The sequence below is a fragment of the Mobula birostris genome, chromosome 4 (genome assembly GCF_030028105.1).
Source record: "Mobula birostris isolate sMobBir1 chromosome 4, sMobBir1.hap1, whole genome shotgun sequence".
Lineage (NCBI taxonomy): Eukaryota > Metazoa > Chordata > Chondrichthyes > Myliobatiformes > Myliobatidae > Mobula > Mobula birostris.
The window spans coordinates 191,293,548-191,316,879 of NC_092373.1; the positions used below are offsets into that span (position 1 = coordinate 191,293,548).

At 44.0% G+C, this 23,332-nt stretch overlaps 1 protein-coding gene across 1 annotated transcript; it reads left to right on the forward strand.

The window, feature by feature from the left end:
• Positions 1-408: 408 nt before the first annotated feature.
• On the forward strand, positions 409-4,250 carry foxi2 (forkhead box I2). Its single transcript, XM_072254805.1, has 2 exons — positions 409-991; positions 3,688-4,250. Exons 1-2 carry the CDS (start codon positions 409-411, stop codon positions 4,248-4,250), a joined length of 1,146 nt encoding a protein of 381 aa, XP_072110906.1.
• The last annotated feature ends 19,082 nt before the right edge of the window (positions 4,251-23,332 follow it).

Genomic DNA, 23,332 nt, shown 5'->3' on the forward strand with positions numbered 1-23,332 from the left:
GACAGCTTATATAGTTGTATTCCTTGTCTCCATTCGTTGGAGAGGCCCGCACTGTTCTACAGAGGAGCGGGAGGGGAATAAATGGGACCTCCTTTCCTCTGGCGCCTGATTGGCGGGCTGTCACTATTGTTCTCTGCCGAAACCTCCCCTTCTTTCCCCGGCAGACTTCCCAACAGGCTGACGAAGGCTGAGAGTGAGAGGAGGGAGGGAGGTGACTCAGGAGGGGTAGGAGCCAATTTCTAGTGACTTGCCCCTGGGCCCCGGGCAGTGTGATGTGGAGATACGGTGTATAAATAACGCAATCCCTTGGCAGTTCTTCGCACCTGTCGCCGCAGGAAGCTGCAAAGGGGGCTGTCCCCCCACCCACCCCCTGCTCCCCTCCCTCCCCCAGGTTTCGGCCGGTGGATTATGAGCTCTGCCGGCCTGACTGACCGCCAGCATTTAACCTCAGTCCACCACAGCGCCAAGAGCGCGCAGCAAGTCTCCGAAATGGCAGTCTACTGTGACAACTACAATATGTACCGCCAGCAGAACTTACACAGCTCGCAGAGAGCGCCAGGCTACGCTCTCGGGGAATACCACGGACCCAGCAACCCGTACCTCTGGATCAACGGGACCGGGAGCAACACCTCTCCGCATTACCTGCACGGAAGCAGCTCCGGCTCCTTCGTGCCCCCTGCCTACGGGACGCAAAAACAGTTCTTGCCCGGCTCGCCCGGCTTCGCCGGCACCGACCTGAGCTGGCTCTCTCTCACCAGCCAAGAGGAGCTTCTCAAGCTGGTCAGACCGCCTTACTCATACTCAGCACTCATCGCCATGGCGATCCAGAATGCCCCCGAGAAGAAGTTGACCCTGAGCCAAATCTACCAGTATGTGGCCGAGAACTTCCCGTTCTACAAGAAGAGCAAGGCTGGTTGGCAAAACTCCATCCGGCACAACTTATCCCTGAACGACTGCTTCAAGAAAGTGCCGAGAGACGAGGACGACCCAGGTAAGTGCTCCACTTCTCCTTAATGTGGCTATCTGCCCTCTAAATTTTCGGTCCACATGACGGGTCTGGGCCCAAATGTCGAGTGTCCATCTCCCTCCACAGATGCTGCCTGACCCGCCGAGTTCTCCCCGCACTTTGTTTTATTGCTCCAGATTTCAGTATCCACAGGACGCTGGGCCTCCAGGAGAGTGTTTTAATGCCTGGTAGAGGTCTGTACTGGGTATGGCCGCTCGGCCCAACCAATTCCTTCCAGCATTCGTCAAAAGACCTGCAGATGCTAGAAATCTGCAACAAAAATAATTCCCGAAAATACTGGAAACACTTCTGCAAGTCAGGAATATCTCTGGAACGAGAAACAGAAGTTAATGCGGAATGTAATTTAAAGAAAAAAAAGTATTTTTCTTAGTATTAATAAAGTTAGGCACGATTGGTGGAAAGAGAGACAGAATTAATGTTTGAGCTCGAAGGACCTGGCATGTTAGTTCTGTTTCTCTCTTCTCAGATTCTGACAGACTGCATTTTTTGTTTTCGCGCCAGTATTGGCTCTTGATTGAAATCTTCCCCCGTCTTTGCTCATCTGAATCATCAGCGATCCCCTCTCCATTCTCTCCCATGTGTTTGCCCGGTTTCCCTCCAAGTGCATGAACTACTCCCTATTTCGCATGCTCCCCAATATGTGGATGATGAAGTCCCCCCTCCCCTTAATTCCCCCTTGATTTCTCTGGCGGCCTCTGGTTATGCTCGCCCCACTGGTGGAAGCATTCTCCCAATGTATCCAATTTACTAAAAGTATCGGGACAGCTAGTCAACCCTCAACTTTCTCGAGGTAGTACCTTCATTCTTCTCCCATGTCCACCTTTGCTGACAGCAGTCCTATGAAATGCAGCCAGGAAAAGCCCTTTTCGATGCTTCTCACATCTTTTCCTACGGCGCCACATTTTTTTTGGTACTGATCGCGTATCCAATCCGCTTTGAATTTCAAAATCAGCAAATCACTGTCTTTAGCTAAATCTAACGACAGAGTTACCAAAACCGGACGCGACGATTCCGGAGCTCCCTTTTTCTGGATAGTCAATTCACAATTTTGAGAAGGTGACGTGCCGTCCCAGGAATATGTCGTCGCCAGAATCAGTAGCAAAAAGAAACAAACTGAGGAACCCTGGGGGTCAGGCAGCATCTGGGAAGGGTAATGGACGAAAGACTTTTTAGATCAAGACCCTTCACCTGGCAGTGTTCCACCAGCAGTTTGTTCTTTCGTTTCAGACAGTGATATCCTGGGCAAGGCAATCAACTGCGTTGGTACGCCCCATAAGGCAGCCATACCTTTCAATGAAATAGGATTGCCTCTCGTTCGGTCTGGAGAATAGAGATGGATGCTTGCTGTGTGTGTTTGTTGGCACAGAAGTTTGGAAACCTCTTCTCGGTTTTTAAGGAATTCCAAATCTACACTTAACTTGCCATAGTATTAGTTGATGATAGACTAACCAGTTCTCCTAGTCATGGTTAAGCTTCACCTTTTCTCAAACCACTGCGCTCCAACTAAAACAATGTCAGCGTTTTAAGAAGTGGAGCAGGGTTTGGAATCCTGTTGGTAAGTACCTTCCGTGTAATGGTTTGGTGAACTACAGGGTTTGAAGGGGTTATCCCGAAGGGGCACTCGGTTGAAACATTCCGAGTGAATTGGTCTCTTCCTGCCCCACCACCACCAAACCTTTGCTCTGTACTTCCGATGTAACGGGTGCCGTAGTTGCTAGGACAAATTCATGATAATTGGACAGGAGACCGGACAACATCTATAACTCTGCCGAAAAGATTAAAAGCATAGTGATGTGGCAATCATTTTCAAAGCTATGAATGGGGCAATAATTGAACCAGGATGAGGTATCATTGACATACGTCGTGAAATTTGTTTTGCGGTAGCAGTACAGTACAAGACAATGTGTACTAAAATGACAATAATGTACATATTAAATTATTATAATTTAAATTAAATTGCATAAAATTTAATTAGAGACCAACAATAGAAAGGTAGAGAGAAAGACGACCCGACCTGAAACGTTAAGGGAAAAGATTAGGAAAGGCGGGTGGAATTAGATTTCCCAAGCAGCCGACCAGGGATGTGGACGGGCTCGTCCTCCTATAAGGAGCCCACAAAAAGTTGGCGGCAGGCAGCATCGATGGAGGGAAACGGACGGTCCCTCTATAAGTGTTCCCTGACCCGCTCAGCTCCTCCAATTTTTTGCGCGTCGTTCTGACACCTGAAGCCTCTAGCGGCTCTGACTATGGCAGGTGGCGCGTTAATCTTGTCCCACTTCACCACCACAGCCCCCCACGTCCTCTTTAACCGTACACTGTTACGGCTTAATATGAAAATATGCTAAGGTAATTGGGAATGAGCCCTCCCTCCCGCACCCCCCGGCACTCTCTTGAGACTTCTGCGATGGCTGCCTTTACTCTGAATCCAGCTGTTAATTGATACAAGAGACTGTGGCTGCCGGAATTTGGAGCGATAATCTGCTGGAGGAACTCTGCGGCTGTTGCAGTATCTCCGCAGGCCTGAGGTAGGCAACAATTCCTTTGCTCCCACATACACTGTTCGACCCGCTGATTCTTCCCACAGATTTGTATTTTGTATTGGAATTACCTGTCCGTTTTGCAAGAAACTCGGTGAACTGAGATTCATTTACTTCCAACAGGGAAGGGAAACTACTGGACCCTGGACCCCAACTGCGAGAAAATGTTCGACAATGGCAACTTCCGCAGGAAGAGAAAACGGAGGACTGATCCCAATTCAGGGATCGGCGGCTCGCTCGCCGGTAAGGGTCAGGACGCCGCTGCGGCGCCCGGAGTGAAAATCCCGGAGAGCCCGTCCCTGTTGCTTGAAGCCACCTCGCCGGACCTGGATCACTCCCAGGGCTCGGCTGAGGAACAAAAACCATCAACCCCGTCCTCCAGCCCTTGTCTGAACGGGTTCTTCAACAGCATGTCATCGATGAGCAGCGGGGCGCTCACTAGACAGATGTCGATGGGACTGGCCAGCGACTTGCCCCAGAGAAACGTGGCGGCACTCGGGTCCTTCTCGTCCAACGGCGGTCTACTCTCGCAGGACGTGGGCGATGTCACGGACGTTTGCCACTTAACCCGCTCCGGTTATTATAGCTCCTTCACCGGGGGACAGGCAAACCAATTCAGCAGCCACTTCTATAACAACTTCAGCGTTGACAGTCTGATCTATCCCCGGGAAGGCACTGAGACCTGAAACCCACAGGCCCCAAGAGCGTTATCCCCCACCCCTAGTTACACTTCCTTATTGCCTTCAGATCACTCTCCCCGTCCCTAGTCCCGATTCTCTCTGTCTTCCCCCTTTCTCTTTCTACTGCCACTTCATCTCCTTGCCATCTCTACCTTCTCAATTCTCACTATCATTCCAGGCTGATTTCCTCAGTGACACACATACAAACTGCTGGAGGAACTCAGCAAATCAGCCAGCATCTATGGAGGAGGATAAACTGTTGACATTTCAGGGCAGCACCCATTTGTGTTTTTTTATTATTTAGAAATACAGCACCTTAACGGGACCTTCAAGCTACTCCACCCAGCAACCAGCCTATTAAACCCTAGCCTAATCACAGGATAATTTAAAATAACCAATTAACCTACAAATGGTATGTCTTTGGACTGTGGGAGGAAACCAGAGCACCTGGAGTAAACATATGCAGCTGACAGATAGAATGTACAAACTTCTTACAGAAGATGCCAGAATTGGACTCTGAACTCTGAACCCCAAAACTGTAATACTGTCACCTAACCACTACACTGTGATGGTGTCCTTTTCAGATTATTCCCCTTCATAGATGCTGCCTGACTTGCTGAGCTCCTCCAGCATTTTTGACATAAAGATACAGGAGCAGAATTTGGCCCATCTAGTCAGCTTCCACATTTGATCATGTCTGACCCATTTTTTCCTCTGTGCCCTGATCTTCTGCCTTCTCCTGTATCTCTTCATGCCCTGACCAATCGAGAATCTATTAATATCTGCCTTAAATATACGTAAAGACTTGGCCACCACAGCTGCCCGTGGCAATGAATTCCACAGATTCACCACTCTGCCTAAAGAAATTCTTCCTCATCTCCGTTCTATTTTGAGGTTCTAATTTGCATGTGTTGCTGAAGATATCCAGTTTGTGTTTAAGCTTCCTCTCAATTCCCATTCTCACTTCCTATTTGTCCAATGTTCCCATCTCCTCTCTCTCCAGTTACACCCACTCCTCCTCCACTTCCACTTTGTCTCAATTTTATTCCTGCCATTGTTACCCCACTCCCCCATCCCCGCTAGTCCCCATTCTGTTTGCAACCTGCAGACCACAGCTTACTGAGACTTTTGGCACTTTTTTAACGTGCAGTTTCTGCATTTTGTTTTTGGTTCAATTTGGAGACACTTCCAGCTGCCCACTTTGATAATCATGAAGGGTTCCTGGCAATCCACAGCCTGCATTAGGCCGAGACTGAAGATGTGTTATGAAACAGACTACTTCTGCTAAGTCACCTCCGAGTATGCACTCACCTTCTATAACCTGTGTGTGAGCATGTTTTACATTGACAATCTGATTGCAGATATTGGTGATGTTTGGTGACAAATTTCAGGTCAACTTCATGTCAATTGTCATGCAACCATACACATGAATACAGCCAAACAAAACAGCGTTCCTCAGGGGCCACTGTGCAAAACACAGTTACAACAGTCACACACTTTACAAGGTAGATAGAGCACATATAATTACCATGGCAGTACTGTAAACCAACGGACACAATAATAATAATGTAACCCAAGTCACTGGCCTGTAGATTGATGGTGCATGGGACGTTTACTGGAGTTATGTTTCTGCAAGAATAAATTATACTAAACCTGATCCAGTGTAATATCTGCCGCCAGCTCCTCCTGTTATGCCGATGGAGCGAACATTTTCCCAGATTATATTTTTTACATACGCCTCTTGAAAGGAACGGTTAAACTCGCACCACTGTTAGTTCTGGACAGTCTCACTGACACGAGTGAGTTAGCAATTTAACCAGACTGAGACAGTTACAGTAAGTGTTGTATCACAACCTGTTTGGGCAAAGAAAGGTCCCAGCCAATCATATCGTGTGTGTTGTTTTGAAACGTGAAACGTTTGTAAGTTAGTCAACATTTGAGTTCAGCATTTATTTGGCCCACGAAAAGAAAACCCACTAAAATCTAATTCCAGGTTCGGTCTGGAAATCCTTCCTGTTCCTGTTCTGTTAGGTTGTCAGGTTATTTTTGTTTCATGTTTAAGCATTTTTCCCTCAACACTGCATACAGTTGAGGGGCAAAAGTGTTTATTAGCGTGCCCTTGACAAGTATTGCGGAGTCTCACTGAAAGAAGTGTAAACCGTTCATTGTTTATACTGTGTAAATTATAACCTGAAAGTTGTAGTTATATTTATATCTTTTTAAAAAAAAAGTTTTGTAAATTAATTGGTGCAGTTTTAGAATGTTACCACTGGCAAACTGAAAGTGTATTAAAATTTCAAAAGACACGTTGTAATAAAGGTGTACAGGTGATTCATCATTGTATTAGTCCGACTCAAATCTACACTGCGTTGTTAAGAATTTTCAGAAAACTTAAACATCTTTGTAGACAATTACTGTTTTTTAATGCACAACTGTCTGTGTAGTGATGGTCTGAACGGGTGTCTCAGCTATTCGAGCCCTATGAACAGACTCTTAAACTGCTCATTAGCAAATGATGGGGCGATTTAAAAAAAAAAATCAGAGGCGACGGCTATGTTAACGAGATCGTGGCAGCATATTGATTCACGGCATGTTTTTATAAAGTTGAGAAATTTAAACACGAAGTAATTATGAAGCCTCTTAGAGTGGAATGAGAGAACACAAGAGCACAGGCCTTCCCCAGGATGCTCTACCGAAAAAAAAATAGATTAAAGGTTAGTTTGGATGAAAGAAATTTGAAGGACAATGTGGGAGGGAAGCGTTAGATTGATCTTGGAATAGGCTCAACGTCCTGGACCGAAAGGGCTCTACTATATTAAAGATAAAAATTAGCTTTATTTGTCACATGTGCATCGAAACATACAATGAAATGCGTCGTGTTGCATCAACGAGCAACACAGTCCAAATATATATTGGGGGCATAGTGTCGCCATGCTTCCAGCGCCAACATAACGTGCCCACGATTTATCGACACTTAACCAGTACGTCTCTGGAATGTGGGAAGAAGCCGGAGCACCCGGGCGAGACGTACTCAACTCCTTAAAGACAGCAGCACACAGAAAGATGAAAATAGCACAGAGCAAAGTCTGAGGGGATAAAGCAAGAGAACGTGAGCAATTGACACATCATGTCCACGTTAGCCAATAGAAATACAATAACATGTACCTTTAAAATGCGACAGAACTCCAGCAGTGCACACAAGAGAACAGTTTAACCTGTCCGCCCAAGAGGCTTACTGACATGTCGGCGCTTTAGATTCAATTACATCTTCACCCTTCTCTAAGCCAACGTTTAATTCTTTTTAAATATTACAACGATGTAGGCTTCCCCCCTTACTCCAACAAAAGGAGGAAAAGCCAGCCCGAGATTTAAAAAAGCATATTTTTTTAAAAGTACCTTGTCGTCATATTCTTGTGTACCTTGTGGAATCAGCGCCATCGGAAACGCCCAGACTATTAGACAGGCGTCAGGTGCAGACTAAATAACGTTAGAAATCATCTGCACCACAATTGCAAACTATTTAAAAGAGCCCTCGGGGAGTTCTTTTCTTTACCAGGCAGACGACCCACAACAAGAGGTTCCTCAGACACTCATTAAAGACATTCTCAAAATCTGAGTGCGGAATGCCAGACATCTCATTCCAGGGTCTTAAAAGTATGGGGAGTGGGGGTGCGTTTTTTTATAGTTCGAAAGCCCTCTATTAGTCCCTGCCTTACAGTCATAGACAATAAAACTCCTACCAATCTACCGAAAAGGGTCGCTAAGGTTATCTAGAATAAACCTTTCTGGACAGATTGGTTAATATCATTTCTATTACACAAGTGTAAAGGAGAACGAAACGTTTGTTATTTGGATCAGATGCAGTGCAAAAAATTCAACAAGATAAAGAGAACAATAATAAAATACCATAAATATAAATACATGATATTAACTTATATTCATAGATTGGTTGTATGCAGATGAAATGACACCAGGCACAAGAGTGTCTGTAAATAAGGTAACTCTGAAAGGAAATGATAAAGTGGTGGTGGGTGGAGGTGTTGATCAGCCTTACTGATTGGGGAAAGTAACTTTTTGAGTCTGGTGGTCCTCTGATGGAGTGGGACAAACAAATTCTTGCTGATTCAAGTCCTATGGGGATTGTCCTCAGTTATACAAGCAAGCGCAAGATGATTAAACACGACTTTAAAGTGGTGTTCTGCATCAAACGTGACTTGGAGCACACAGCAGAATGGTTCCCACCCTTTTTAACACATTTGCCCCTCACCATTAACTGAGGAGTCCTTAAGCCCCAGGTTGGGGATCTCTGCCTTAAACATTGGCCCGGTCATCACTAGGGGCATTGTGTCTTAATCTACTCACCACCATATAGAAAGCTCTCTTCCCTCCACCCCCACATTTTTCCATTTCCCATTCTGGCTCCCCTATTACCCATTCTCTTCTCTTCATCTGCCTCTCACCTCCCTCTGGTGCCCCTCCACCTTACCTTTTCTCCCATGCTTCCCTCTCCTCTCCAATCAGATTCCATCTTCTTCAGCCCTTTACCCCTTCTACCTATCACCTCCCAGCTTCTCACTTCATCCCCCCTTACCCACCCACCTACCTTCCCACTCGTCTGGTTTCACCTATCACTTTCTAGCTTGTACTCCTTCCCCTTCCTTTACCTTCTTATTCTGGCTTCTTCACTCATCCTTTCCAGTCCCGATGAAGTGTACCAGCCTGGAACACAGGTTCTTTATTCCTGTCCATCAATAATACCTGACTTGCCATGTTCCTCCAGGTCTTTGTATGTGTTACCCATTGTGAGTGTGGATAGAACTCACCAGAATGGTTCCAGGAGTGAGTGATTTAAACTATAGAGTTAAAAAGGAGAATATAGAGTGGTGTCCCCTGGAATGAGGGAAAAATAGGGTGACAAACACAAGAAAATCTGCAGATGCTGGAAATCCAGAGCAACACATATGAAATTCTGAAGGGACTCAGCAAGCCAGGCAGTATGGGAAGGAATAAACAGTCAATGTTTTGGGCTGAGATCTTACATCAGGACTGGGAAAAAAGATGAGGAGTCAGAGTAACATGCTGGTGGAATGCAGCAGGCCAGGCAGCATCTACAGGAAGAAGTACAGTCGACGTTTCAGGCTGAGACCCTTCGTCAGGTTGGGTAGGAGATAGAAACGAGAAGTGCAGGATGAGGGAACTATGAGGTTGGTAGCAGTGGATGGGAGATCCCCAGAGCTGATAAGGTTGGTGATGGTGTGGGAGACAATGGCCTGGTGCTTCTTAGTGGGATCATGATCGAGAGGTAAATAAGAGGATGTATCAGCGAGTTGTCGCTGTGCCTCGGCGGGGTAGAGGTCAGTACACCAGACTACAACAGTAACCCCCCCATCCGCGGGTTTTATAGTAATGTTAGGATTGGTGCAGAGGGAGTGGAGAGCAGAGCGTTCGGAAGGAGCGAGGTTGGAATTGGAACAAGGTGTCAGAGTAACAAGGTGGGGGAGAGGAGGAAGAAGTACAAGGTGATAGGTGATAGGCGAAACCGGGAGAGGGGGAGGGGGTGGAGTAAAGGGATGGGAAGTTGATTGATGAAAGAGATAAAGGGCTGGAGGAGGGGGAATCTCATTGCAGAGGGTAGCAGACCATGGAAGAAAGGGAGGGAGCAGGAGCAGCAGAGGGGGGTGATGGGTGATAGAGGCTGCTAAGCATCACAATGAGTAAGAGTGTGGTAAATAAAGGATCAATTTGCCTATTAGCAGAGGGTTAAATTCTTGGGCATTGATCATTCGCCTGTAAGATACAAGAGGGAGTGGGAGAAAAACCTTTTCATCACAAAGTGATAATGATCTGAAATGTGGTGCCCGTAGGAAAGGCAGAAACAGAGTCTTACAGGATTCTCAAAAAGAAGTTAGTTAGGCAGCTGGTGGCATATAATTTCCAGGATGGCAGAGGAAGAATGTAATGGACATGATGTCACCCTGTTTCTAGCAAACCCTTGAAGGAATAAATGGTCTTTTATTCATGGTCCAAAATGCATGTTAGTATTGGTTAGTTATTGTACATGTACCAAGATAGAGCAAAAAGCTCATCTTCTATACTGTTGATACAGATCAAATCATTACACTGTGCATTAAGCTAGAATAAAGTACATTAACAGTGCAGAATAAAATGTAAAAGCTACCAAAAGAGTGCTGTGTATGTAAATGATAAAGTGCAAGATCATAATGAGGTAGATTGTGAAGCCAAGAGTCTATTTTATCATAGAAGAGTCTGATAACAATGGGATAGATAGAATGTGAAAATCAAAGAATGGCACTGTTTACTTCCTTACTTGGCCTTATTTACTTACTGAGAGCTAACTCAGTGGAGCAGAGGTCATCGATGACCTCCCGTCTCCATTGTCCTCTGAAATCCATGGAATGGTTGGAGTTCATCAATGTTTCAGTAATCCATTGTGTCCACTGTACAGGGGATTGGCCCCACCAGAGCTCTGTGCGCTGGCATTACCCATTTCCATTTCTCATAATGGGGACATAACACTTATCTCCATGCAATTGTTGGTGCCATTGGTTATGAATATCATATTGGTCCCATCCACACAGACATCAGGGAACTGAGAGTATTTCTGTAATTTTATCTCCTAGATATGCGGGTCATGAAATTGGACAGCAATTACTGATTAGAATGGCAGGACAGGAACAAGATGTTTGGTCCACAATGTTGTACTGAACAAAGTAAACTAATGACATCTAATTCAACTGACCTTTTCCACCTTGCATACGTTTCCTATCCCAGCATTCTATGCATATTCATGCATCTACTGAAGACGAGTGTTAACTGTTGTTTATTGACTACAACTCTGCTTTCAATATTCATCTCCAAACTCCTAAACCCAGGACTGAATGCAACTGGATCCTTGACTTCCTGACCAGCAGACCACATTAGTAAGGATAGGTAGCAACCCTCTGACACAATTATTCTCAACACAAGGCTGTGCCTTTAGCTTTCTATTCAATCTTGACTGTGTGACTAGATTCTGCTTTAACTCCATCTGCAAGTGTGCAGATGATACCATGAAGTGGGGCATATCTCAAATAACGATGACTTGGAGTACAGGAAGGAGATAGGGAGCTTAGTTACATGGTGTCATAACTGGAATGATTCCTTCAATGTCAGAAAAACAAAAGAGCTGGTCATTGACTTCAGAAAGGATTGGTACACAGGCTTCTGTTCATATCAACAGTGCTGAAGTTGGGAGGGCTGAGAGCCTCAAGCTCCTAGGTGTGAACACCACCAATACTGTGTCCTGGTCCAACCACGTCAATGACATGGCAAAGAAAGCTCTCCAGTGGCTCTACTTCCTCAGGTGGCTGAAGAAACTTGGTATGCTCCCTTCGTCCCTCACCAAATTTTCTCAATGCTCCACAGAAAACATCCTATCTGGATACATCACAGCTTGATATGGCAACTACTCTGCCTTTGACCATAAGAAACTACACATCGTTGTGGACACAGTTCAGCACTTTGTGGAAATCAACCTCCCCTCCAGGGATTCTGACTATACTTCTTGCTGCTTTGGTAAAGCCGACAGCATAATCAAAAATCCTACCCACCCTGGATATTCTCTCCTTCTCCCCCACCCATGTCATAGAAAATACAAAATCCGGAAAATATTTCCCTCTGAAATAAGAAATTTAAACTTCTCCCCAGGAGGATAAGATGAACTCTTGATCTCACAATCTATTTTGTTGTGACCGTGCATCTTAGGTCCCTCTGCACTGCCCGTTTCTTTCTATTGTAATACTTTATCCTGCACCTTGATGTTCTTTTACCTTGTACTGCCTCAATGCACTGTTGTAATTACTTAATCTATGGAAGACAGGTTTTGCACTGTACCTCAGTACGTGTGACGATAATAAACCAATTTACTAAATCGACAAGTTCTCCTAATTTGAATGCAGAGAGCCAATCCAACAGGGCTGAAACATTTGACTGTCCAGCAGCACGTTCTAAACAGTGGAGACACTAAAAAGACTGCAGATGAGGAACACAAAAAATTACTGGAGGAACTCAGCAGGTCAGTCAGCATCCATGGGGAGTGTGTGGAAATCAACTGTAGAGGTGTTGTCATACTTTCTTTGTGATAGTTCTTACATGCTGGTCCCAGGATAGATTCTCTGATATGTGAGAGATTGTCGTTGAGCCATATTCAACCAGATTTACAATCTCTCCCCTTTAAGCTGATTCATCACTGTCTATAATTTGGCTAACCACAGTGGTGTTGTCAGCAAGTAAAAATGGCATTGGCGCTGTATTTGGTCACATGGCCATAGGGGGTTGAGCACACAACCTTCTGGTGCACCTGGATTGATGGTGATTGTGGAGGAGATGTTGTTGCCAATCCATACTAACTGGGGTCTGAGTTATAGGAAGAGACAGGTCAGGTTAGGCCTTCATTCCTTGGAGTATTGGGTTCATGGACCACTCAGAAATCTGATGATGGAGGGAAGACCAGGCTTCTAAAATATTGAGTGTGGATCCTCAGACTCCTGTACCTCTCCGTGATGGTAGTATTGAAAAAAGAGCATGTCCCAGATACATTATAGGGATTACAGTGAGAGTTCTCTGGATAACCTTCACTACTATCCACAAATCTACCAATCTTTGTGTCATCTATAAACTTACTAATCCACCTTTCCACCTCCTCATCTAAGTCATTTATGAAAGTCATAAAGAGCAGAGGTCCCAGAACAGATCCCTGCAGAACATCACTGGCCACTGACCTCCAGTCAGAATACTCTCCATCTACAACCATCTTCTACCTTCTATAGACAAGCCAATTCTGAATCCCCAAAGCCAAGTTTCCCTGTATCCCATGCCTCCTGTCTTTCTGAATGAGCCTACCATGAGGAACTTTATCAAACCTCTTCTGGAGTTCATATACACCTCAGCCATTGCTCTACCTTCATCATTGCCTTTTGTCACATCCTCAGATAAGTCAATCAGGCTCATGAGGCATGACCTTCCCCTTACAGAGCCATGCTGACTCTCCTTCATCAGACTATGCTTCTCCAAATACTCATAAATTCTGTCTCCATTAATTTTCCCACTACTGAAGTAAGAGTTACTGACCTATAATTCCCAGGGCTGCCTCTACTCCCTTCCTTGAACCTGGGCAGTGAATCAAAGCTTGTATAAGGCATTACCTTCAGGATCTTTCCCTGGTCTCTGCCCTGGCTGTGGTTCACTCGGGCACCGTGTCTCTCCATGTCCACGTCCCACCTCCATCCCTCCCATTGGGCCATGCAGAGCATTCATTAGCAACTGAGCTGTCAGCATGAAGTCAAAGTTGAGTTCATTGTCATATACACAGGTACGTGTGTAAGGAAAAACTTATTTTCAGCAGCATCATAAGCACTTAATGTCATCCCAGTGTTATCAGACTCTTGAAGTGTTCTCTTGTCCAATAAGGTGGACTTTATCCTCACAGTCAACCTCATCCTCACAGTCAACCTCATTATGATCTTACACTTTATCATTTATCTGCACTGCAATCTTTTGGTAGATTTTACACTTTATCCTGCATTGTTATTGTTTTACCTTATTCTAGCTCAATGCACTGTGTAATGATTTGATCTGGCTGAACAGTATGCTATACAGGTTTTTCACTGTATCTTGATATGTGTGACAATAGTCTCTCTCTCTGGCTATCCATCCCACAGGATGATGATGGTTCCTTTCAGTCAGTTAGTGGGGTGGTACCCCATTCCTCAGAAAGAAACAGCATGTGCGTGAGTGGACTTTAGGTGAGTAGGGGGTTGCACAGGTCCAGACCCTCCCAGATCCAGTGGCATGGTGGGGTCCAAGATGGCTGGGGGAAGTTCTGTTGCAGTGAATGGCCAGACCAAGCTTCGATGCAAGGGATGCCCTTTTTGTGCTTCACGGCACGTGTTTGCCGGATGACCATTGACCCTATGAGAGGGTTCACCTGCCCTTTGACAGGCCTTGTTTTTCATCCTGCAGGATGTCTAGCCACCCTCCTCACCAGACAAGCCTGGTGGGGGAGCCAGTTTAGTCGCCGACCACCCGACCATGCGATAGGTAGTACTGGGTTACATGGTACCAGTAGCACTCAGACAAGTGACCTGACCAACATCAGATACACATCATTAACAAGAAAAACACATATGCAACATACAGTATTATCTTGTTTCAAACAAAAGAAAATCTGTAGATGCTGGAAATCTGAGCAACACACACAAAATACTGGAAACCTTGTCTTCCTTGTAGGGGTCAAACCCTAATAAAACTATCTGCAGATAACATAATGCTAACAAACTCAATCTTTCACAAAAATGTCAATAAGATTGCAGATACAACCTGAATGGAATTTCAGTGATTAAACCTACTGTATTCAACTCCTGGCAGTGTTGAACTAGTAATTACTACTAGGGAATTGGGACATCTAACCAGTTATTAGAGACAGATCTAATCTAATCAACAAGATCTCATCAAAAAGTACTGTACATTCCAAAGTATACATTAGTTGTTTCATCAATCACCTTTGCTTTTGTTATCAAGCTGTCCCACAAGAAAATTTGCAATTCACGTTGCAAAGCACCTCTTTAACTTTTGCAGCTATCTCTTTCTACCTTACGGAACTCCACTGAGCTGTTAGCTCTTCATACCTTTGTCTGCATTATTTTGTTCACTCTCCTTTCTGACCTCAGATGAGTAGCTTCTTATTCCTGGACCTTGTAACAGCTCTATCTCCGAAACATACAAGCCTCTCTTCAAAATTATCCAAGACTCCTCATGCAATTGTGAACAGAACGATTAAAAAAAAGCTGTCTCTATCCTCTCTCATTCACATCTTCTCTCTCTGCATCAGTGAAGGGTCATTCAGTAGTCAGCAGGTAGAGTGCTAGGCTGATATCTAATGCCATTCTAAGTGAGTGCTCATGTGTCTTGAATAAGATGCTAAACCAAGACATCTTGGTTAGAAAATAAAACATAAAACGGCATACCACAATACAGGCCCGTCAGCCCACAATATTGTACTCAATACACACATAAATTTCAAGATTCAAGATTGTTTTATGTCTTTTCCTGTACACATCTAAGGAGAAAGAAATAATTGTTACTCCAGATCCGATGCCACACAAAAAAAACACAAACGATACAGGACAAAATAATAATAAACAAAATAGTAACACACACGATGATATAAATAATTAAGCGACACACTCAAAATGTTGGAGGAACTCAGAAGGTCTCAGCCCGAAACATCGACTAAATTCTTTTCCATAGATGCTTCCTGGTCTGCTGAATTCCTCCAGCGTCTCGTTTGTGTTGCTTGGATTTCCAGTAGCCGCAGATTGTCTTGTGTTTATAAATACATAAGATAGCTTATATAGATAGATTGATTGTATGTCTATAAAGTGACGGTAGGTTGTTACATAAGGTGACTGACGGGAAATAATAAGTTAGTGGGTGGAGTTGTTTATCAGTCTCACTGCTTGCGGAAAGTAACTGTTTTTGAGTCTGGCGGTCCTGGAGTGGATGCTATGTAAGTGAGCAGGGAGTGTGGGATCGTTCATGATGTTAGTGGCACCTTTCTGTATATATGACCATGAGAGGTTATATGTGATGTGCACTCCAAGGAGTTTGAAACTGCTTGCCGTCAATCCAGCATGGAATTCAAGCCTCCTGCACCACCCACCCAATGACAGCAATGAGAAGGAAGGGAGATGGGTCAAACACAGGCAGATGGGTTGGGCCCAGGCAGGGGATCCTGACTGTCCCGGAGTAGTAAACTGGACACTAGTTTATCCTCTGCCTTCGGCCTTAACGCCTTAATCTCTTTAATCTGGTTTGGTGCTTAAATTGGCCAAACATCGGTTTGCTTTTTGCTCTCAGGCCTGAGTCCTGCCACTTCAATCTGGCCCAAAGGCTGCTCTAGCAATGGTCATGCCTGCATTCTCAAGAGTCCAGTTCACTGTAGGCGATTGTTCAGACGGTTCAAAAGCACAACACCCGAAGGGAAATTACAAGCTGTGGATTGCAGTGATCATAGTCCAGAAAAGGTATATTTAGTTGAAAAGCTAGTGGTTTTATTGGCAGCGTGCAAAACGTTGCTTATATCACAAGCATCATCTTGTTCCATCGCTATTAGGCTCATCAAGTCTGTTCTGCGATTTGATCAAAGCTGATTTATTTTCCCTCTCAACCTCTCTCTCCTCCCTTCTCCCTGTAACCTTTGATGCCCCAACTAATCAAGAACTTATCAAACTCTGCTTTTAATGTACCCAGTGACTTGGCCTCCACAGCCATCTGTGGCAACAAATTCCACAGATTCATCACCCTCTGGCTAAAGAAATTCCTGCTCATTTCAGTTTTAAAGGAATGTCATTTTATTTTGAGGCTGTGCCCACGGATCCTCGACTCTCCTGACAATGGAAACATGCTCTCCACAACCACTCTTTCCAGGCCTTTCAACATCTGGTAGGTCTCAAAGAGATCCCTGCTCATGCTCCTGAACTCCATTGAGTATAGGCCCAGAGTACGCTATCTCCCATGTGCCACCCCATCTCCAGCTCGACAACTGATGTACTGAATACAGATTTTCATTTCATATTGGCCTGATCTTGTCAGACGGTGAGCCTTTAAACCAGTATAGAGGTTCAGATCACTAATTGTTTAGAGCTAAATAATTCTTGCAGCGCCAGTAACCCATAATTTATTCAGCTGAGAAAGAAAAGAACCCCTACTTGGGGTTTAAATTATTCAATACGATGAAGCATCATAGTAATTTTCCATTTCTGGAAAGGGTGTCTAATAACTCTATTATTTCAGCCCACATCCATCTGCCAATTATTCTTTTGTTAGTGATAAAATCCTGTTAGAACACTGTGCTAGGATATAAATAATAGGTGCTCATTTGGAGACAGGTGAATTCTTTGATTCATGAGTCGCTTTGATTGATGACCCTCACTGTGGCATTCAGACTTGTTCACCTACTGCAATTTCTGAGAAAACTCTTGCAACGTACCTATCTGTTCTACGCAGGTGTTCTTTTCTACAATGAGCAGGAGGCCTTTGATATCAATTACCAACTGTGAGTTCCTGTGCAGTTAGAGATCTGTGCTCCACCCTCATTAACAGAGTGGCTGTGGAGATCAGGATTTCAAACACAAAATAATCTGCAGATGCTGGGGTCAAAGCAACACTCACAACACGCTGGAGGAACTCAGCAGGTCGGGCAGCATCCGTGGAAACAGTGAGTCAACGTTTCGGGTCAGAACCCTTCGTCAGGACTGTAGAGGGAAGGGGCAGAGGCCCTATAAAGAAGCTGGGGGAGGGTGGGAAGGAGAAGGCTGGTAGGTGCCAGGTGAAAAACCATTAAGGGGAAAGATAAAGGGGTGAGGGAAGGGAGGCAGGGAGGTGATAGGCAGGAAAGGTGAAGAAGGAATAGGGGAAAACACAATGGGTGGTAGAAGGAGGCGGGACCATGAGGGAGGTGATAGGCAGCTGGGGGAGGGGGCAGAGTGACATAGGGTTGGTGCTTTATTGAAGAACTTTAAACTTATTTTTGCTGTTTGCTACCAATGACTCCAGTGATTTAGCTTTACTGGAAGGTTAGACTCTATATTCACAGAGCAATGGAGCGATACAGCACAGCACAGGAACAGTTCCGTTCATTCAGATGCTGCCTGGCCTGCTAAGCTCATCCACATTTTGTACCTGTCACTTTGGAAACAGGCCCGATTGAAAGCAGACTAGATGGTCTGTCCTGATTATAAATTGCTCACTCACACTAGAACACGGATTCCCAACACTTTTTTATGCCATGGACCAATACCATTAAGCAAGAGGCCTGTGGACTCCCACATTAAAACATAAAACATAGAACACTACAGCACAGTACAGGCCCTTCAGCCAATAACATTGTGTCAACATTTTAACCTGCTCTATGATCAATCTAACCCTTCCTTCCAAAATAGGCCTCCATTTTTCTATCATCGATGTACCGATGTAAGAGTTTCTTAAAATGTCCCTAATATATCTGCCTGTACCACCATCCACTGCAGGCCATTCCATGCATCCACCACTCTCTGTGTAAATATAATTCTCACATCTTCCCTAGTACTTTCTTCTAATCATCTTAAAATTAACCCCCCCCACTTGCATTAGCTATTTCTGTCCTGGGAGAAAATCGGCTTTCCACTCAATCTATCCCACTTAGCATCTTATACGTCTATATTGAGTCACCTCTCATTCTTCTTCGCTCCATAGAGAAAAGTCCTAGCTTTCTCAACCGTTCTTCATAATACGTGCCCTCTAGTTCAGGCAGCATTCTGGAAAATCTCTGCATGCTCTCTTAAACTTCCACATCTTTCCTATGATGAGGCGACCATATGATGGACTATTACATCACAATATTCCAAGTGCTGAATCACCAGGGTTCCACAGAGCTGCAACATTTCTTCGTGGCTAATCCTACATTAGGATTGATGCCCCATTAGATTCCTACATCAGGAACATGCCCACATTAGGCATAGTTCTATATTTATTCTGCTCACATTCTCATCGCAAACTACTCCCCCCTACCCCAGGATCGCAACCCCTCCCACTGTCATCACACTGGGGGCAATTTGCAATGGCCATTTAACCTCCCAAAACATGCATCTTTGGAGTGTGGGAGGAAACCGGAGCTTCCAAAGGAAACACACGTGGTTATCGGGAGAACATGTGAGCTCCACACAGACAGCGACCAAGATTAGGATTACGTCGAGGTCTTTGGTTCTGTGAGGCAGCAGCTTTATACACAACTGCCGTCCCACACTAGCTGTGACGTCTGACAAATATCTTCCTTTTTACTGAGAACAGAAAGCCCCCCACTCCATGAATCTGTGACTCCTCTGCTCCATCAGAACTTTAAGAAAAAAAATGTAGGCATCTTCGCTTCTTGAAACTGTCCACTGATCAGCGAAGTCTTTGCATAGTATGTGACCTAACACTATTTAACTGGTGGTTTTGCCTTTGGAAAAATAAATTCTACAAACTCAGGTTTAAGTTGAATGTCTGACTCAGCACCCACTGTGGTCTGTGTGTTTATTCCCCTCCATAGATGCTGCCTGTCTTGCTGAGTTCCTCCAGCATTTTGTGTATGTGTTTTATGCCTGCCAAAGGTTTTCCTAATTTCACTTCTGAAACCCTGGCCAGATCATTAAGCCATAAACACTGGTTCTAAACTCTCCAAATGGCAGAAATACTTTCTTATTTTCTGCCCTGTTCTGACAAGATTTTATTATTAATGGAAGAATAACCCAGCTGGTTTATATGGCAGGAAGAATACAATGCACATAATTAGTGAACATTCCTATCAAGTTATGATGCTTTACTTAAACTTCATCTGAAGTCAGAGTTATTTCACTTTCATTTAAGTAAACAATAGTTTAGGTCCGAATAGCATGCAGTATTCTATCAGTTATTAATTTTCTAATGCAATCGCAGCGTGTCTAATTCACTTAACCTTTGATGTTCAGGTATTATTCTCATTCATCTCCAAGATGAGTACATCTTTCTAAGAAGTGTTACCCAGACAGAAGCCTGGGTATGGCCTGACTTGTGTTTCCTTGCATCTGTCACAGCTCTAATTCCTTGTTATCTATCTATCATCAATTTACTCCAGTTCTCTCGCACATTCCAAAGATGTGTGTGTTGGTAGGTTAACTGGCCTTTGTAAATTTCTCCTAGTGTGATTGTGAGTGGTAGAATCTGGGGGCAGTTAGGAAAATACATAAGATCAATGTAGGATTAGTGTAAATGTATGGTTGATGGTCAGCACAGACTTAGAGGGCCTTTTTCCATGGGCTATTTCTCCATACCTCCATGTATATTCATTGTAAGCCAATTACACAAAAGCCAGCATTTCATTAGCTTTTGGGCTTTATCTTTTTGTTCAGTGATCCCTAGGACGCCCTGGTCCTTTTGGACTTCCACTGTTTCTGGCTTTCTATTGCTTATTCAGTGCACTCATCAACCTTGTAATTTAAATTGACTGATCCAACATCATCCAGCATTTACCACAGTTGATACTGATGTTTACCATTGTCATTGACCAACCTATTGCATATACGGCACGTCTGACTTATTAGTTAATATTGAACTTGATGATCCAACAAAAATCAATAATTTTTGCACCTGCCTATTTTCCCATATCAGCTTTATTCCACATAGTCAATTCACTAGACGGGCGGGCCAACACACTGCTCTCCATTTCATGAGCTTCAATTTAACTGAGGCTCACTTTCTGGAAGTGCCAGGATAACACACAAAACGGTGAAAGATCTCATCAAGTCTATGGATACTCATCAAGTCAGGCAGCATCTAGAGGAGGAAATAAAGAGTTGACATTTCAGCTCAAAATGTCAGCTGTTTACTCCTCCTCATAGATCCAGCTCAAGTTTTCCAGCATCTGCCAAACCTTTAGTGTCTCTAAAGGCAAGGTCTATTTTGGCAGTTTCTAATGAGCTTAAAATTATTATATTCACGCAGGTTACTTTCAAGTCTATTGTAGTTTTTTGACAGACTGATATTAGGTTCAAAAGAAACTGCAGAAAGTTGTAAACTCTGTCAGCTCTATCATGGGCACTAGCCTCCTCAGCATCCAGGACACCTTCAAGGAGCGGTGCCTCGAAAATGTGGCATCCATCATTAATGACCCCATTCACCCAGGACAAGCCCTCTTCTCACTGAGTGTGTTCCTTCAATGTCCTGCACTTCCTCCTCTCTGCCATCAGATTCCTGAACAGATATTGAACCCATGAACACTACCTCACTACTTTTTTTTCTCTCTTCTTGCATGACTTATTTAATTTAACTTTATATAGAACACAGCACAGTAACAGGCTATTCGGCCCACAGTTATATGCCGAACCAGTTAAAAAATGAATCAAAAGCACCCAAACACTAATCCCTCCACCTACACCATGTCCATATCCCTCCATCTTCCTTACATCCACATGCCTATCAAAGGTTCATTTATTATCAAAATATACAACTCTGAAATTCTTCGATACTCTGGGTATTCATGAAACGAAGAATGAACAGAAAGGCAGCATGATTATTAACCCCCAAATTCAACCTTCCCATATAAAAAAAACGAGCAGAAACAGAATGGGCACATGAACCCCCAAATCCCTCCTCCCACACTAAAAGACGAGCAGAACGGATCAGACACATCAACCCGCCCCCACCATCCCAAATCTCACACAAAAAAAAATGAACAAAATAAACAAAATGAATTAGGCACATCAATCATCCAAAACCCCCTCTCCACACTAAAAAACACCCAAGAAGGTCGGATGAGAAACACAGAATATAAAAACTGTAAGACTGCAGAGAAGACTCTATATTCCAAAGTCCAAATTGAAACGTAGAAAAAACCTGGACAACACTCTCAGCAGTGGCATGCTCTCCCCCTCTGGTTCAGAGCAACTCCCTAATTAGGTCATGGGTTTCCAAATGCTCATATATCCTATCCCTAAGAATTTTCTCCAGTAATATCCCTGCATGACAACAAATTTCACATGATATGCCAGTGATATTAAACCTGATTTTGATTCTACATTGAGCACCTTGGCCTGGAGGAACACTGTTTGATTTGGCAGTATATAATTATATAGTTGAATGACAATAAATTTGAACTTGAGAATCCATCTGGTCTTTGAAATTTATCACTCTTTATTGCCAGTATATGTATCACTATGCCGAAGTGGGGTAAATCCTACTTTAAAGGAATTATATACCAGCCACTATTTTGCTATTTTTGTCTATCAATATCAGTTTTTATTGGCTCAAATTTCATCTGATCACCCTCCTTTGGTACAATTGCAAAAGTGGTTTTACCTTGATATTTATTGTTCAAAAAGTCAAAGAACACTTATTATCAAAGTATGTATATAGAATAAAACTCTGTGATTCGTCCTCCCACAGGCAGTCACGGAACAAAGAAACATCATGGAACCTGCTCAAAGAAAACATCAAACACCCAACACACAAAAAAAAGAACAGATTGTGCAAATGGCAAAAAGTGAGTGAACAACACATGGAACATCAACATCAACACAGGAGGGCAGGAGTATTCAGTATAGTTATGTTCAGTGCTGCCAGCTGAGTGCAATCTGCAGAGTGAGTCTTCGCCAACGCACCCCCAGTTCCCCAGTTCGCACTGATCGCCCCAATCAAACCACTCAAAAACAGCAAAAAAAAGTAACCAAATTCAGTAACACACGCAACATAAACCTCAAAGTCCCCCAGAAATGATTCCACAGCCACGAGCCTCACTGATCGATCCTTGCAACATGGGTCCTAAGACTCCTGCACTTTCCTCCAACAGAAAGTAGCGAGAGAGGGAGAGGAAGACCAACCAAATGCAGACAGATGGCATCGAACAGCTGCTGTTCTCTGCTCTCATCCTTGTCGCCTTCACCCTTGCTTAACGCCTCGATCGGAGAGAAGCAATGGAGTCGATCATAGGCTCATGCCCTGTCTCTGGCCTGCACGCTCCTTTCTAAACCTCATCAAACTCCCTCAGAGACAGCAAGGTGCCAGGTCACTCAATTGGCCCAAAAACTCAGCATCAAAATGTAAGTCACAGGTTCCAATTGCATGCAGCTTAGTAGTAGAATCATGTTTGAAAGAAGCAGTAAAAGTAGTAGTTTTGTAAGTTGTCTGCAGGAAGTCACCATTAGTCATGTTGTTTGCTAGTGCCATCTATCGTGTTTTTATTCTTAGTTTGTTTTAGATTTTTTTCAGTTTTACAGGGTAAAATATAATTTAATTACCCAATACCAATCCTTGTCAGCGGTACAGTGGTGTCATGGTTTACCACACTGGCGACCACTGATCGGGGTTCGGTTCCCACTGTTGTCTGTAAGGTATTTCCACCTTCTCCCCATGAACACATTGGTTTCCTCTGGATGCTCTGGTTTCCTCCAGCAGCCCAGAGACATATGGGAGAGGGTAGAAAGTTCTGGGCATGCTGGAACCATGCTGACACTTGTGGGCTGTTGATCTGATTTGAT